Genomic DNA, 17,018 nt, shown 5'->3' with positions numbered 1-17,018 from the left:
TCTTTCTCTGGCGGTTTCTCGCCGTCGCGGGCTCGCCTTCGCTCACGAGCCACGGCCTCATCTCTGTTCCCTCGCCCTCGCTTCCATGCAACATGCGTGTCGAAACATGTCGAAAATAGTTGACCGCGTGTCGGATTTTTCGACACACGTTGACCGCGTGTCCAAGCGTGTCTACGTGTCCAACACGCTCCGACACGTGTTGGACACGACATGGAAGCACAAGCAACGTGTCCATGCTACATAGACTGTAGATAGTTGACATCAATGTTATCAATTTCCACCGAAAATTTGAATGGTTGGACTACATTGGAAAATTGTCAATATGTTTAGAACTAAATTTATCAAACTAAAATATTTAATATTGAATTGACATAAATGTAATATGTGTAGGTCTTTTTCTTTTCTTTTTTTTTTAAAGTTTTCCAAAATATACCACAAGAGCTAAGGGGAAAACATCCCCGAGATGAACAATTCCAAATGAACGGTGTGCCTATTGCAATTCTGGCAGCGTGATGTGCAACCACGCTATCTGTCAAGAGCTTTCCTAGTGAAGCCGCAACCGAGTATGTTGGACTTCCTTCAATGAAGAAACCAGGCCGTTTAGGCCGTGGCAAGGTTGCTTCTTCATTTGCCACATGAAGACCATGGATTGCACTGTTGGCCTCTCCAGGAAATTTTTGGACGAACAACTGACCGACATGTATACATCTCTCTACTTCAGGTTCGATGGAGAGTTCGCTAAAGAATCAACTTTAAGTTCCAAGGCAGTGCCTTCCTTCCCCAGCTACCATGCCTAGGAAAGATCAACCTGAGTTGGTTGGTCGCCAAATCTGATGAGTGATTAGAATGCAGTATGTAAATCTGCAAACATTTGAACATCAGAAGGAATTAAGTATAAGTAGAAACAGCATTACAAGTCTGAGAACTTTGTGAATGTGACTTGGATGGCAGAATCCTCTATTGCTTTTGCCACTATCCATTTCTAACAAGAGCACTACATTGTACATTGGATTTCATCGAGAATTTTCCATCTAAGGCATGGTCTGGGGGACTTATAGCCACTACATCAAGCAAATCATGTCTCAATTCTCCTGACGTTTCAGAACTCATGAACTTTGTAGGTCATGAAATGAGATGAGCATTTACTAAGTGCCGATGATCCTTCTAGTTCTTGCTTCTGTTTCTTCACTTCCTAAAGATTCTTGCCAATAATGTCAGAAAATTTTTGGATTTAAGTTGGCATCCAATAAGATGTTGCCGGTTTTAAGGTCTCCGTGAATGACATGAAGTTTAGAGTCTTTGCGGGGGTAAAGAAGACCTTGTCCAATTCCAGTGATAGTGTCAAAACGCCCTTACCTAGCAATGAGAAGCGCCAATGCGCGATTGTCACAAGACAATTCTTACGATCGCAAACCTTGCGGCACTTAAGAATTTTGAATCACCCGGTCAAGTCTAAGTAAGCCTTGCTCTCACTCACGCTCTCACACTCAATGAAGGGAATTTCTAGAGAGAGAAAGTAGAGAGAAGCTCTAGAGATACTTGTAATACTCAAATGAAGTTGATGACACAAATGGAGAGAGGGCTCCCCTATTTATACAAAAGTCCTCTAATCACAAACCGTTGGTCTTCTACATTATCTAACGATAGGGATATCAATCCTTGTCTAATCGATTCAACAGTAGAATTGTGCTCAATCTGATGGTGAAGGATGTTGATCCTCGTCACATTAGTCAAACGTTGGAGATTGATCTCATCTAATGGTTGAGATCATCAATCCCCGTCGAACTAATCCAAGGGCAAAGAATAAATCCCCTTACGATCTAATGGTCTTGATGAGCCCCCTTTGGATTGATGATGTGACGTTCCTCGGTCCGTGACATGATGCGCTTTCGTACAATCGGATTTGTTGCAAGCGATATTGAACGCTACGAATGTACTGACGTCTTGCTCATTTGTCTGACTTCATGTGTGCTCGTAAAGTTTGTCTTTTGATAATGCAAATTTTGGAATCATTATTACTATGATTTCCAAGAAAGAAAGAACAATGTCATTCGTGTCTTCATATAAAGGCTATGTCTCAATGAATACCGCTTGGTCTGTTTTTTCATTACAAACAAGGTTATTTCCCTTCCAGATTCAAAGTTTTCACATTGCTGTCAACCGTTCTTTCTTCTATATTCGCATTTAATCCCGTCCCATTCAGCTCAATATCGGCACCAGAAGCTATAGCTTGAAAATAAATCCCCCGGGGTTAACAAAATCAAAGAAACTAACATACCAAAAGAAAGAACAATCATGACTTTTATATTTGCTCCTTGAATGTCCAAAATGGTTACGGTGATGACTTTAATTAAATTTCCTAATTCTTTTTACTACTATCTCTAACAAAAGCAATCCAAATCCACAATCATCAGATTTCACTCTAAATCATCCAAGGTATATGTTGGCAGCAAAAGCCCCTATTGAACAGTCATGTCTCAAAACTGTCCTAAAGTTTACCAGTGATCTTCTAAGAAACAAGATGCAGACTTTCTAAGTATCATTATTTGTACTTGTCCTTTCTGCTTCGTTCCCGTTGCCAATCCCAAGTCTGAAAATTTAAGATTCAGAATAGCACCCAGAAAGTACACTGCCTGTTTTCAGGTCCTTGTGAATGACTTTTTAAGTATGGACTCTTCGTGGATATAGGGAAATCATGCAATTCCCGAGACAATTTCACTATTTCAGTGAAGTACCAGCCCATCCTCCGGATGATCTGTTGGTCGATTTAGCTCCTCACACCCTTTTTGTCTCAAGCATGAAACTCGCGCATACAAGTTATGTCTCGGACACAAAATCAATTTACCAGGCCCTATGCTCTTAGTCCACAAGCTAATCCCCGGTTACCATGGTGTTCGCCACATCAACAATAACACAAAAATCAGAATTTCTGATCGTCATCATTCCGTGGGGCTCAGTCTACTTCTGCCTTCGTTGCGCATGCCGGAAATACGCACATGGGGAGATCGCACCAATGGTCAACGCTATCATGCACTAAATATTCAAGACTCAACTGAATGAAGCCAGGTCTAGTGGGACGCTCGAAACGTCAAGTCTTTTGACTAAACATTCACCGTAGATACCATCTGTCCATAAACTCATAAGGGCCCATTAGATACTTTCCTCAGCCAGAGAGGTACAAACATCATTGTGCCAAGACGTCCGTGTTTATTTGATTTCGTCAGGTGTCTTCCTATGTGTTCTGAATTTAAGTACTAGGATTTCCCTGGTAAAACCAGTGGACAAGAATGGGTTTCTGCATGAAAACCTTCTCGAAAGAAGCATTAGTCACAAGTTGGATGCTCAGATGATTTCTAAGACGGTCAACATTGCGGATGCCATTAAAGCGTGTCGAATGAATAGCCACTAGTCTGCTCCAAACCAAGAGCACCTCCCACAGTAGATTGTACTTTAAGTGGTAGACCATCAAATTCATATCCAGAACAATTCTATATAAGATTTGTCGGAGAAGGAGGAAGAAGGGGCCGGGGGTGGGGGATGGGGAAGTAATGAAAAGATAAATGTTTCACAAGGTAGAAATAAGGGATAATACAAACCGAAGAATCCAGAAACAAGACGTAGTTATCATAGATTATAAAATAAGGCATAAATTAAGCATATGTCATCGTAAGGTTCAGAGGTATTTTAAACATCAATCGAGCAGGATGATGTAGCAATGGCGTTGAGGCTGATGTCCACTGCCATCAGAAGACGATTCATACTCAATGGGATCCTCCACGGCTTCATCAGTCTGGGGGCAGAAATATTCTTTTGTTAGTCGCTCGCAAAGTGGGTCCGAAGAACCCAAAATCAGTTGAGAAAGGGAGTGGGAGAGGCGTTTTTCTGTAGTTGGCGAGCAACTGATGCCCAAGGACCTTTCTCGTACTCATACCCAATATCATTGTGTACCGCATGACTATTCACGAGAAATATATATACAGATTGCGGTGCATTTTGAGAGAGCTTAGAAAAACTTGAACTCTGGCCAATTCGCTTGTTGACACCTACGCCCATCTTATTTCTGTCCAATATTTGTGCTTCCGAAAGACCAGCCCTCATAGATTTCACAAGGTTCTAGATATAGCTAGCCCCTCATTTATTTCTCTCCTCCAAGGATAATTTAAAGGGATTAGAGACTTCTTTGATCAAATTAAAATTAAAGAGAGAATGTAAACAATCAAAAGAAATTAGAGACTCCTCCGGCCAACCTAACCCAATCAAATTAAACATAAAGAAATTCAATAAGTTCAAATATGCAATCGGAAATACAAAGTCCATGAAAAGTATTCCCGAAGAATAGTGATCAATTTAAAAAGTAAAAAGAGGACTTGAAAGTGCAAATAGAAGTACCGAATGAGGTAAAATAGAAAAGACAACAAAAAGGAAACGTAAAAAGCATTTAACATGCTCTCTGAAACTATCCCAACCAATAACGTAGAAATTTCCCAATCAAATTCTACTTTTACTAGGCTTTAGCATCCTTCCGACAAGGATGTCATGATGAATTTCAATTTTATTGTACGAGAATTCGGCAGCCACTAATCATTTCTTATCTCTATGTCGTGATCATTTTGTGACCACAAAAACTGCTTACTTATAACAGAGGGATTTGCATATCAGCATATGCAAAATTTTGCATACTCAGAATGGCCTGTTTTTAGAAAACCGGTGTGAGAAAATCTTTTAAATTCTCCCTCCCCCAAAAAAAAAAATAAATAAATAAAAGAGAGAGAGCGAGGACTAGAAGCATTGTTATTTATTCAAAGTTAAGGGAGATTTTTTTTTTTTTTAAATTCTTGAACATCGTTCTTGAACATTGTTGAAACAACTAAGGTTTAATAATAACATGACTACTATGCTGCACTTTCAAGCTGTAATGGAATTCACTTATTAGTGTGTAGCACAAGCCTAATTGCTAGTTTCTGAGCAGTTATGAGGTATAACACTCACTATAAAAGTTAGGAATAATATAAGCAACCCATACTGCGGGAGAACCAATCCTTAGAAGGGACCAAGGGAGATGGAAAGGATAAAATAAGTAAAATTTGTGCGCGACTTACCAAGAAACTCGATGAAGTGTTCAAGTGTAGAACGGGCAAGGGGATGATCCCACTCCAGCGACTCCCACGTCTGCCGATTTATCTGAATCTCTTGAAGAGAAGGGGGAGGAGAAGGAGCCCATTGTCAAGCACAGGCAGCTGCAGAGGAATCCCCTTCAGTTTTGGACAATTGTCAATAGATATCAACTGGAGGGAATTGCATCTCGTGGTCCCATCGCATATGCTCTTCAGCTCCGGAAGATTACATAGACCAAGGTTCATTAACTTCGGGAAGGAAAAGTGCGTCATTTTGGCAACAGTGCCCATTATCACCTCTATGCCCTTGCAGTCTTTGACTAATATCTCTTGGAGGAAAGGGAGGTGTAGCACCATGTCTTGCGTCAGCAGCGCCCTCTTCATGTTGTTGCAACAATTTACTTCAAGATATGTAAGGTGACAAGTGGCTCCGCTCGGCAATGAGCCACGTATTATCTCCTCTAAGTTCTCACAACTCTTTGTTATAATCTCCTTCAGATTTGGAAGGAGAGTGGTCAGCCACTCCCATTCCATCACTCTCTTCATTTCATGACACCCGGACAATTCTCAGATTTGGAAGGAGAGTGGTCAGCCACTCCCATTCCATCACTCTCTTCATTTCATGACACCCGGACAATTCCAATGATTGCACACTTTCTGGAAGTAGAGCGTAGCCATCACCACTTGTTCCATCTATACTCGCAGCGATATGGTCGCAACTATCAATGAGTAAAGACCTCTCACTCTTCCTCCCACACCAAAGGCTGAAATTTTCTAATGCACCCATCACGAGCCTGTACCGTTGGCAACTATTTCGCTCGAGAGACCTCACACATGCATTGAACGTTTCCACATTGGAAACAGAACAATGAACTTCCTCCACCTTCGGTAATTTTACCTCTTCTCCTGCCCTTAGCTTTTAATCGCGAGATATTGCAAGTTCACCAGCTTCCCCAACACTCCCTCCGGTAATGTCTCTATCTCTGTGCCATCTAGGGCGAGGTACCTCAGGTTTGCCAACATCTCCATACCCTCTGGCACTTCTTCAAGACTTTCGCACCCTTTGAGGTCCAACTTTCTTAGGGATCCCAACTTTCCGACATAAGGAATAAAGCGTAATGCAAAACAACTTTGCAGTAACAATGCTTCCAAGCTCTCCAACTGGGAGATGGAGTACGGTAATTCGTGATTCCAGTGCGGCCCAGATCTAGAACCGTCACCCCTTTAGATGTCTGAAGAAAGATTCATGGATGTCTCCCAAGGTTGAATTGTTATACAAAGACAGCCGCGTCAGTTTAGGGCAATTTGGTGATATGTTGTATGGCATTTCTTCTATTTTGTTGCCTTGTAAAAAGACTTTCTCTAGACGATCAGTCCAGAATACTTCCTCCAGTATTTCTTTCAACCCCATATAGGCCTTAACCATGTGAGTTGTGCTCCGTACTACATGCAATGCCATGTCCCTTGCCAACGGGTGTAGATACCGATGCCCTTTTTTAGGATCCAACAGCCCGGCCCCTTCTATTTTATCCAATATATCGTTACCCTGATCATACAGTCCTTGCCTGGTGGCAATTCCACCTAACAAACCTTCTTCTATAAAAGACTCTATCAAATACTCTCTGTCAGCTTCTGAAAGGAGATTTCCAGAACAAAGCATTGAATGTAGGAAACACTGTTGCACTTGTTCATTACCCAAGTTCAAGTAACTGAGCTGCAGACTCTTGAACATGTCAAGCTCCATCCTAGACTCTTCTAAATTTCCCAACATGTCTCTCCAGTCACGCTCTTTCTCTACCCCTCTCATGCGAGTTGCAATCTCAATGATCCCAAGTGGTAGACCACAACACCTATCAAGAAGAGACCTTGCAATTTGTTCAACTTCTCGAGGAGTTCTCCTGCAAAGCAAAGCGTCTTTAAAAATAACCTCCAAGAATCTTCCATATCGAGAAGCTCTATCTTAATTTGCTTTTGACAAAGCATCATACGACACACATCGGTGATCGAGTTGTCACTATCAACTTTAGTTTGCCCGTTTCGACTGGAATACCCACATCCTTAACTTCAAAGGGCTTCCAAAGGCCATCTAAAATTAGGATGCATCCCTTCTTTGAATTCAGATGTCCATACAATAGGCCCGCCCTTCTCTTCACGTCCTTCTCATTCGAAAGATTGTCTAGTCCAACCGCATTGGCAATCTCTTCTTGTAGCGCATAAACACTAAAATCCGGAGGTACAGCAATCCCGAATACATATGATGGAAGATAAGCAGGTAGACTAATATAGACATGCCTCAAAATGGCCGTCTTGCCCACTCCACCCATACCATAAACACCGAGTATGAAAGACTCATTCCGCAATATAGTGAAAAAAATCTCATTCACCTTCCGTCGAGTTTCTTTGCCTACTAATTCTTCTGTTGTCACCAAGGGAGATGTTTTGCTAAATCTAACAAGTGCCATCGCCTCTTGCCGAAATCTTCCTGGAACCAGAAGAATCTGTTCAACTTCTTTTCTCAACCCTTCCACCTCTGCTACTTTCTCCGGTGGAAAAGATATTCCTTCTCTAATTGCCCGCACTACACTCCAATATTGCTCTTCTATCCTCATCCACTTCGACTTTAGCTTGTTCATGTTTTCTTGGCGACTGCTGATGAGTTCTTCCAGCTTTCTTTTGAGAGACATCATATTCGCGTTGGCAAGCCCACAGGTACCTTGTTGACTCTTAGCCCGTCCAAGATGCGGTCTCGCACCTAAACACAATTATAAGTGAAAATTCACTATTGGGTACTCCTTAGATATATTTTATAGGTATGTTATGCTCATGGAAATAAAAAATTGTACCTTTGTATTCACTTTTTCAAACAAAAATATTACATGCAACATTCGATACAATAATTAATATGTATTGTAGGCATTCATGTCACGATAGTGAAATACTGGCGACTCCATATCATGAGCTCTTCATTAGAAAAGAATTGATTTAAAATTAAAAGTCATGGGAATTTTCTTTGATAAATAATTTAACCATATAAGCCAATGCTCATGTAGAAGATCGGAGGGGACAGGGAGAGCCATGGCTTTTCAAGATTTGAATGCCACACTTCAAAACATTTGTCTTTTCGTTTTCAAAGATCTAGTGATTATCAATGACCGACTCTAAAACTCCTCTTGTCCTATTAATTCCTGACCATTTTCAGTTTCTCTATACCTGTATCACTTTTCTTAGGTGAAGATTAGAAGACAAATAAGGCGCCTGCACAAGCTTCAACGTATGCCAAATTTAGAGATGAAATTTAGAGATGCACACTTACCATGTGGAACCTCTGTATTGAGTTCTCCCTCTTTGGCATTCAGCGGGCGTGGTATGTTGGTTAAAGCAGCAACAGACTGATTGGGAAAATTCATCTCAGCCGATGGAAGAAAGGTTGACGAACCTGCACCATAGCTCAGGTACGGCATGGCAACAAATGAAGTCTTACACCGAGCAACTTCACTGTCCGCAGTCAAGGGCTGATGCGAACTCTGTGTAAGGTTGGATGAACCTTCATCATTGCCTTGTCTCTTGCTCGATTCCACTGCTCTTTCACCCTTCAGCACCTCTGGTGCTTCTGATCTCACTCGGTCATTGAAGACCTTACAGCCAAGAATTCCACATCCTCCTACCCCAGCAAACTGCGCCTCGATCCTCTTCGTGTCTCCAACGTACTCATTCCCGCAGAAGTTACACTTCCGCTTGTTATTAGGCAGAACCTCAACAACTGAAAGTGGATCCAATGCTCTCGGCATTTCTCCTGCATCCCACGAAAGGGTAAACGGATGGAGGCTTTCTTATATAAAATACACGGGAGACAGATTTCAAACTGTGCTCTTCAGATTGAAAACCATAATTTGCTTCTGTTTTAAAAAAGCAAATGCTCTTTATGTAGGTGATCTGAGGGGATAGAGAGCCATTGCTTTTCAAAATTTAAATTTCATACTTAAGGAGTATTGTTCTGACCATTTTCAAAGATCTATTAATCGTCAATGACCGACTCTTAAGCTCCTCTCTTCCTATTAGTTCATGTTTATTTCTATAACTATCAGAAATCTGACGTCCTGCCTATACCCCTATTATTAGGTGAAGATTAGAAGACAAATTAAGCATCCTGCACGAGCTTTTACAAAAGGGGAATTGGGAGATGCACATACCTTGGGGAACCTCTGTATTGAGTTCTTCCTCTTCTGCATTCAGTGGGCGTGGCATGTTAGAAAAATCCTCTGCATTGGGTTATTCAGTGGGCATGGCATGTCAGACAAATCAACAACAATTTATTAGGCAGAAACTCAACAAGCTCCCACAATTTAAATGTCGCACTCGGCATTTCGCCTGTAACCCACAGAAGAGTGAACAGATATGTTTCAAGTGACTGGGTACCAACAAGCAAGACCCTGGGAACTTCTTTTGAAAAGACAGGAAACAATCCTCAAATTTTGCTCTTCAGATTAAAAACTATTGTTCTGTCGTTTGCTTCTTATACACAAGCCCGGCTTAGTTTTTCTGTGAATGACTCGGATGCAGCAAATTGTTCTACCAACTCAAAATTTCAGCCTATATGAACCTATATGTGAAATCATAGATTCATTATGAAAAAAAGGGACACGGAATTGGAGATTTGTAAGGATAAAAGATTTGGTGAAGTGAGCATGAAAAGTGAAATTTTGAGTCAAGCTCACCAAAACCCAACGTAATTGTCCAATTTGATTATTTGGAAGTTTCCAAACTCCTAACGTCACATAATTTGCTGCTACATCTAAAATTCTCTCTCAACATTATTTCGTGGCCCCGGCTCAGCTGCACCCTCAAGTTCTTCAATTTGCTTGATTTCTATTAATGCCAATCAATTGTAACGATGGACGTAAACTATCCAGTTTGCCCGCATCTAGTATGGTTTGGCTTGACCAAAGGCTTTCAACCCCAGTGGAAGCCATCAGTCAAGCCAATTATGTAACTTGGCGTTGATAAACCAATAAAAATCTTCGCTCTTTGCTCAACGGGTACATTAATTATCTTATTTGATAGAGAACGCCTTCCGGGAAAAAGCTCCAGAAACAAGACCAGACATGATTATTGCTTATTTTATGTTCCATATTTGGCCGATTAAACGATTTAAGTGTCTTATGTTTCTTACAGATATAGAAGATCTGGAAATTTAAGTAGAAAAATCCTATAATAGAGCGTCACGAGTTGCAACAGAAAATTCAGACAGGCATGCAATTGCATAACGAGGGCAAAAGACAACGTACAATGAGAAGGACTGAAGTTCCGGTCCAGTTGCTAATCTCTGGCGTCGATATGTTCCTTCAGCCCCTGATCACACACCCTCGACTCCGGTCACAGCAAAATTTCCATGGCCCGGCTTCAACTGCCCGCTCGAGTTCTTCTCCCTCGATCTCGATCTCGTTCACATGGAAATTTGGAGAGGTGGGATACGGCGAGAGGAAATAAGGAAGAGGGAAGATGAGAGGAGGAAGAAACCACAATTTAGGTATAGAAAACCCTAGAAAAAAGAGCTGCGTTTGGCAATCGGAATAAAATTCGGGATAGGATATTCATATCCTACGTTTGATGCTTGAGTTCACTCAAGATAAGATAAAGTCGGATATAATGAGAATATAGACAAGATAAAATTATCCCATGGGAAAAGTGGGATAAATGTGGATAGAATTTCTAATATCCATAATAGGAAAGTTAATTTTCTTGAATAACAAACTTATTAAATTAACAAAATTGAAATTATATTTTAATATAAATAATATTCGATTTCTAATTTAAGAAATTAAAAATAAAAAAATAAAAATTATTTTTAGTTAATCTTATTTTAATTTATATATTCAACTTTAATTCTATCTTATAATAAACATTCAATTTATAAATTAAATATTTATATTTATTATATATTTTAGGTATTTTTGTATTTTAGGTATGTTAGTACAGTTTACTATTTAATAAAATTTTATTAAAAATGATAAAAAAAAGGAAAAAATAAATAATAATGAAAATAATATAAAAAAGAGGAAAAATAAAAATAAAAATAAAAATAAATTAATTAAGGAATATTGTTATGAGAGATTTTCACCATCTCCATTTATGAACATTTAGGTTCATTTATTATCAACACTCTTTTCGTCACCGTTTACCACCGCCCGTGGTGGCGCAGCTGACTTCGGGCCCTCTTCCCCTCACGAAGGGGAGGGGTTCGAATCTCGGAGGCATCGAAGTCATGCGACTCAAATGCAGCTGGGTCGTGGTGGTGGCTTAGTCCGCCCAGGGTTTAGGTCTAGGCTGCTGGCCGACGGTGGTTCCTAGGTCATAAAAAAAAAAAAAAAACATTTAGGTTCATTTATAATGATATTCCGTTTATATAAAAAAAAAAAATGTACATGATATGATGTGAACATATCTGACTTTAATACCGCGATTCACCAAACAATGGACGGGATATAAAAAAATCTCAGGATTTCATATCCTATCATATCCAATCCTATCCCGATTAGAAATCCAGACGACCAAATGTAGCAAAGAGCACAGACCATCGTTGGATTATGTAAATCACCCCCCCCCCACCCAACAAAAAAAAGAGCACCGAATGCACAAAAAAAAAAAAAAAAAAACAGAGAAAATTTTTATTTGCGTTCAAAATTTCCGAAAATTGATTCCATAAAAAAACCATTTGGCGTTCCCAAATCATTTACCAGAATTACTAATCCTTGAAAGGACGAAATTTGCATTTAAATTAACTTCTTTGTTTTTTCTATATGAAAAATTACTCGATATGCATAAAAAAGAAGAAGCTAATTATCTCATGATTGCTTAATTTGCATCTATTATAGGGAAGTACAATTATCACGGCCCTCGCCATGGGCAAAATGCCAAATGTTCTCATGATATGAGTTAACATATGGTCATGGGAACACGAATGATTTCTCTTGCAAGATGATGCTTATGCTTGGCTACAATTCACCCGAGCCCTATCAATCACAAATCGTTTCCCAGTCAATCATTGTTAACACCTAAATTTTGGAGACCCGTTTAGCCATTTATCGCATAAAAATCAGGGATTAATTTTAACCCCTAAAAAAATATAATTGCATAACATATGGTCATTAGGAGCATATTTCATTTAATTGCATATTTGTTGGCCCGGCAGTGAATGGATGGCTTTAAACTTTGGATAAGTGAATAATTCCTCCGTGGTGATTGATATTACATTTACATGGGTGTCCTAAATTGTTAAAGTTGATTAAGAAATTTCCAGCATATTGGCACCGACATATTTGTGCATTTAAGGAACGAATGCAAAGGAAGGACAGCGTGTAAGCGGCCACCGATTCGCACATGGAGAAGCCCATCCACGTGAAGGAAAATTATGCGCTTAGCCATAATTCGGTCAACGTGGGGAGCAAGAAATCGACCAGCATTATTTTAAGAGGAAAGAGTTTATCTGGTCCGATTCGTACAATATGCACAAAGGAAATTCGAAAGATCAGCACGAGAAGGGAATGTTGGGCACGTTCTACACTGCGGGCACACGGATTTGCAAAAAAGATATTTCCCTGCAGAGAAGGCTTTCGGTCAATGAGGAAAAGAAAAGGAAACAAAATATGCTTTCTTTCCATGATAGTTCAAACCCTCTGCCTATAAAGGACCTTCGCAGACGAAGAATAGAAGGGGGCCACATATGTGCGAACACCCGGCTACACAGAGGAGAGCGGTATACGTGAGGGGTAGCAGGGGAGAAAGATGGCGAGAGCCCGAAAGATGGCAGGAGCCCTTCATAACTGAAGACGGTGATGCAGCGGTGACATTGGTGGCCGCTCTCGTGAGTGTGGTTTGCCGATCTAGTCAGACACCCACTCACTGTCAAGTTCAACTAATTGAAGCTTTTCCCGGCCACAATACGAAGGAAAAGCCAAAAGGAGGCTACGGATTCAAGTCAAGAGAAAGAAAGGCAACCGAGCCTTTCTTCGTGCCGGACCCGCGATCAAGTGCAGGGAATCCTCATCGGCATTCCGAGAGCTCATCACCATCGCCGCAACTTGGCGAGCTTCCCCGGTTCCTGGCCCCACTCTAGATCCGCCAGTTCAATCATCACGGAGCGGTCCATCTAACGACGACCAGTCCCTGACGCCTTATGGGTCGCTGAGCCTTGCGTCTATAACACTTTTGCCCAACCTGGCGCCCAAAGAGTGAAACTTTCTCAGCTCCCTTGCAATATCAATTTTGCTCTTGACGATTACAAGTTATCTCGCAAGTTTGATGTTTTCTTTTGCGGCCAGCCCAACGAGCTTTCACGATAGTCGGTCATGTTTATACCATGTTTTACCATCTGCGTGCAGATTTTTGGTGAAAATACAGCAACTTCTCGATAGCTCGCTTAGTCATCGTGAGGTCCAGTAATGCAAACAACTTACTGCACCGTTGCTCTCGCTTCCTTGTGGTGGTCCAGTCCTCGCTCGACGACTGGTGACAGCAGCTTGCTGTGCCTCAACGTGTTCCACCAGTCGACTCGCAATTTAGATTTGGCAAGTTTTGTTTCTTTGTTTCCCTTGCAGGTTACGTAACTCTCACAATCGTAGTCCGCACATCCCTGGCTATCTACAAAACTGCAATTGAGATATCGTCGGCAACGCACGTTTTGGACGGCCAAGGGAGGATATGATGAGGTCTTCAAGAGATTGAGTGGAGCTTGAGACTTGGTCAAACAAAAGACACCAAATTGCGAGTGAAAGAATAGTGGGCGCACGATGTGAACTTGCAAAAGGTGAAGCTTGATAGCAAAGTGAAAAGAAGCTGAAGTTCTCAAACAGAATTCCAAATACTCAGTCTTGTGGAACACGCCCGACGATTACCGAGCAACCGTGCATGCTACTGATCGCCAGCCTTCCTCACGGTGATTTCCGTGACCCATCATCCATCCGAATTTGGAGGTCACCCGCGTGACATCGTGAATTAGGTAAGACTCTCGATCAATTTGATTTTCATATATCTCGTTGCCTAATTTGTAATATCGCAATCTTTCTTTGAATGTTTGATCGATATTGTCATATCCGAAATATCTCTTGATCCCACATGAATTAGGAAATTTTCCTAATTTCGCAACGTGTGTATGATTGACTGTCCGATTTCACGCTTGAAATACGACTCGCAATCGCACGGAAAAATCGCCAATCCAATCTCACGCTCGAGATACGATTCACGATTTTATTTGAAAATTGGTCAATCCGATCTCATGCGCGAGATACGATTCGTCAATTTATTTCCAAAATGGACATGGATGATATCTTGCCTGATTTGTTGCCGTGCTGCTCTTGATGTCTTATTTCGATATCTCCTGTAAAAGAAAGGAAAAATCCGAAAAAAAAAAAAAAATCTAAGTTAGATTAGATTTGTTTTAGAATATTCATCGTTTTAGGGTTATCCTGCATGTTTAGAATAGGAAATTTATTTATTTCAAATTTTTGAAAAAAATGAAAAATCCAAAAAATGCAGTCATTTAGGATGTTAGTTTTTTTTTTTTTAAATTTGAATTGCATGTTTAATTATTTGGCAGTTTTAATTTCGAATTTCATAATAAAAAAGGAAAATATTAGAATTAGGGCATTCTTTACACGTCATAAATTGCATGCTTATTTAGAATAGAAATTTGTATGCGCACGTCATATAGAATTAGGTTCATGAAATGCACGTCTTTTAGTGATTTTTGTTAGGATCATTTAATTAGAAATTGTCCGTCATTAAGATTAGGTCATTTTAGTTAATTTAGATTGCATATTTAATTATTGCATTTTTTACTCATGTCATATAATTTAAGTTATACTACCATGTCATATCATTTCATGTTAGATTAATAGCATGCATTGCATATTGCATGATTTTCACTAAATAAGTGAAAAATAAAAACAAAAAAAAAATTTGCATGTTAACTAGAAATCATATATATGACTGTTGATGTGAATTCTGAACTAACAACGCAGATGCTTTCGTTGCTATGAGGTAAGTGCTGCAATTTATTTATTGCTTTACTTGAGTGTTAAATTGGTGTTTTGTGCACCCGCATGATAACCTCACATGTTAGGGAGATAAATTTAAATTAATTCAAGCTGCCTGCAAAAATATTTTTGAAAATAAAAGAATGGTACCGAAAGGGCATTAGAGAAATCTAGTGTAACCAAGTCCCTGTACCCATAGTTTCTGGTTCGTAAGAGTAAAGTAAATCTCCCGTTACTTTACTTGGGTTTCTAATCGACCCACCAAAAATAGATTAGTGGCGACTCCTAAATAAAATCCATATGCATGTTAAGAATTCAAACATAAGTCACGAATTGGTATGGGCTTGGGAGAGCCCGAGTTAAGTCTACGCTTAACAATCCATTAGCCAAAACCCTAGTGGTTCACACCCCCGAAAAAATTGGTCGAGACAATCATGAACATAAGATTTTACTCATAAGTTGCCACTAACCCATAATAGGTCGATTTAAGGAAAATTAAATTGCGCCGGGTTATTTTATTTCTTCAAGCCAGAATTTTCAAGTGGGGACTTGGAAATAGGGGATACATATCACATAAAGTTTTAACTTTTGGAATTAGGGTATGTGATTTTCTTTGATACATTGTGATCAGTATCAATGGTAAATTACTTCAAGGTGCGTAAAGAGAAGGATTCAAACCCTTGGTAAACAAAAGCTTACATAATATTACCAATGTTATGCCTTGAACCCACTGGCCATCTTTCATACATAATGATATGTCTCAACAGCTGAAGGAATACTCAATCATTCATTTGGTACTTTTTTATTCACATCGGAAATATATCACATCACGGCAAAATGAGGTTTTGTAGTTTAACGAATCTTCGAATTATTTGATGGGATACTTAGTAGATTGGTGACTTATCGAAGTAGTGAAATCTGAAACCTTCCTATTCTAGGATCTCTTTATTGTTTGGTTAATCACCTGAATAACATGATCCCCAAAAGAAATCATCTGATAAATATAGTAATTAGCTACTGATCAAATGCACTTCGCGAATGAATTCATCAAAAATTTTACCATTAAAAATGATCGTCCAACCTCGAGTTTTTAAACAAAGATCAGATTCGTAAGAAGACTAGAGAGGAGATTTTCCGCAACTGCATCTTGTGTAGATTCGACATTTGATGTAAACTTAATAGGCTCATGACAAAGAAGGGCAAGTATCTCTAGTTTTTTCACCCGGAAGTGAAATTGGAGCTTCAACTCTTACTTTATCATCATAACCATTTGATTTTGATGTGGTTTTGTATGCTTATTCAACCATGAATTGTCATTCTTTCTTTCACTCGTTCAATGTCAAATACACACAATGCCAGCCAAAGCCTCGTACTTCCGAGATCTCACCAAACCATGATAACACTCACCTAGGACCTCGAGCAAGTAAATTGTCTTCCTTTTATGTTATGTAGGTTGATTGCCATGCGCGGAGGCTGATTCCTCATATTTTCGTCGTCTTGGTTGATTTCGTACATAGTCGTGTTAGTTGGCGATTTCAGCAAACGTACATCGCGAGCATTGTTGAAATTATGGTTTATTGAGTTCACTAAGTTGCTGAAGTACTGAATGTTGAGATTTATGCTGCTTTGAGCTTAAATGGCACGAGTCGAGGACAAATCCAAGGATACCGCTATTTTTGGTTCGATTTACTATAGACTGTACTTTTTCCAATTTTATACTGGTTTTTTATGGTATGAGTTTTGTGAGGGTTTCTTCAAAAAAGTTTCTCATTATACTTTTTTCTATAACATACTTTAATTTCGGATTTTTTTGGACTTCGTATGTTCCAAATATATTTTTAAAAAAAAAACTAAAGAGGGTTTGAAACAGTTT

General features: G+C 39.7%; 1 protein-coding gene and 1 long non-coding RNA gene across 2 annotated transcripts; both read right to left on the bottom strand.

Annotated features, from left to right (window-relative positions):
• Positions 1 to 3,579: 3,579 nt before the first annotated feature.
• LOC104451298 lies at positions 3,580 to 5,670 on the bottom strand. The gene is made up of 2 exons (XR_005552943.1): positions 5,100 to 5,670; positions 3,580 to 3,790 (listed from the first exon to the last, which is right to left on the bottom strand). It is a non-coding gene; the product is annotated as an uncharacterized LOC104451298 (long non-coding RNA).
• A 356-nt stretch (positions 5,671 to 6,026) lies between these two features.
• Positions 6,027 to 8,902, bottom strand: LOC104451517 (probable disease resistance protein At5g47250). The gene is made up of 4 exons (XM_039316944.1): positions 8,428 to 8,902; positions 7,110 to 7,866; positions 6,499 to 7,012; positions 6,027 to 6,275 (listed from the first exon to the last, which is right to left on the bottom strand). The coding sequence occupies exons 1-4, from the start codon at positions 8,900 to 8,902 to the stop codon at positions 6,027 to 6,029; spliced, it is 1,995 nt and encodes a 664-aa protein (XP_039172878.1).
• Between the last annotated feature and the right edge of the window lie 8,116 nt (positions 8,903 to 17,018).

The sequence above is a fragment of the Eucalyptus grandis genome, chromosome 7 (genome assembly GCF_016545825.1).
Source record: "Eucalyptus grandis isolate ANBG69807.140 chromosome 7, ASM1654582v1, whole genome shotgun sequence".
Taxonomy (NCBI): Eukaryota; Viridiplantae; Streptophyta; class Magnoliopsida; order Myrtales; family Myrtaceae; genus Eucalyptus; species Eucalyptus grandis.
Note: the sequence above shows the minus strand (reverse complement) of the source record. Positions and strands in the feature narration are given on the sequence as shown.

Excerpts from the sequence above, each read along its gene's own strand:
- LOC104451517 (XM_039316944.1), bottom strand. The coding sequence starts at position 8,902 with ATGCCGAGAGCATTGGATCCACTTTCAGTTGTTGAGGTTCTGCCTAAT. Across the intron at positions 7,013-7,109 it reads GTGACAACTCGATCACCGAT|GAGAACTCCTCGAGAAGTTG; the intron begins GTGTGTCGTATG and ends TTTGCTTTGCAG. Across the intron at positions 6,276-6,498 it reads TGAAAGAAATACTGGAGGAA|TTGGAGAGCTTGGAAGCATT; the intron begins GTATTCTGGACT and ends TCCATCTCCCAG.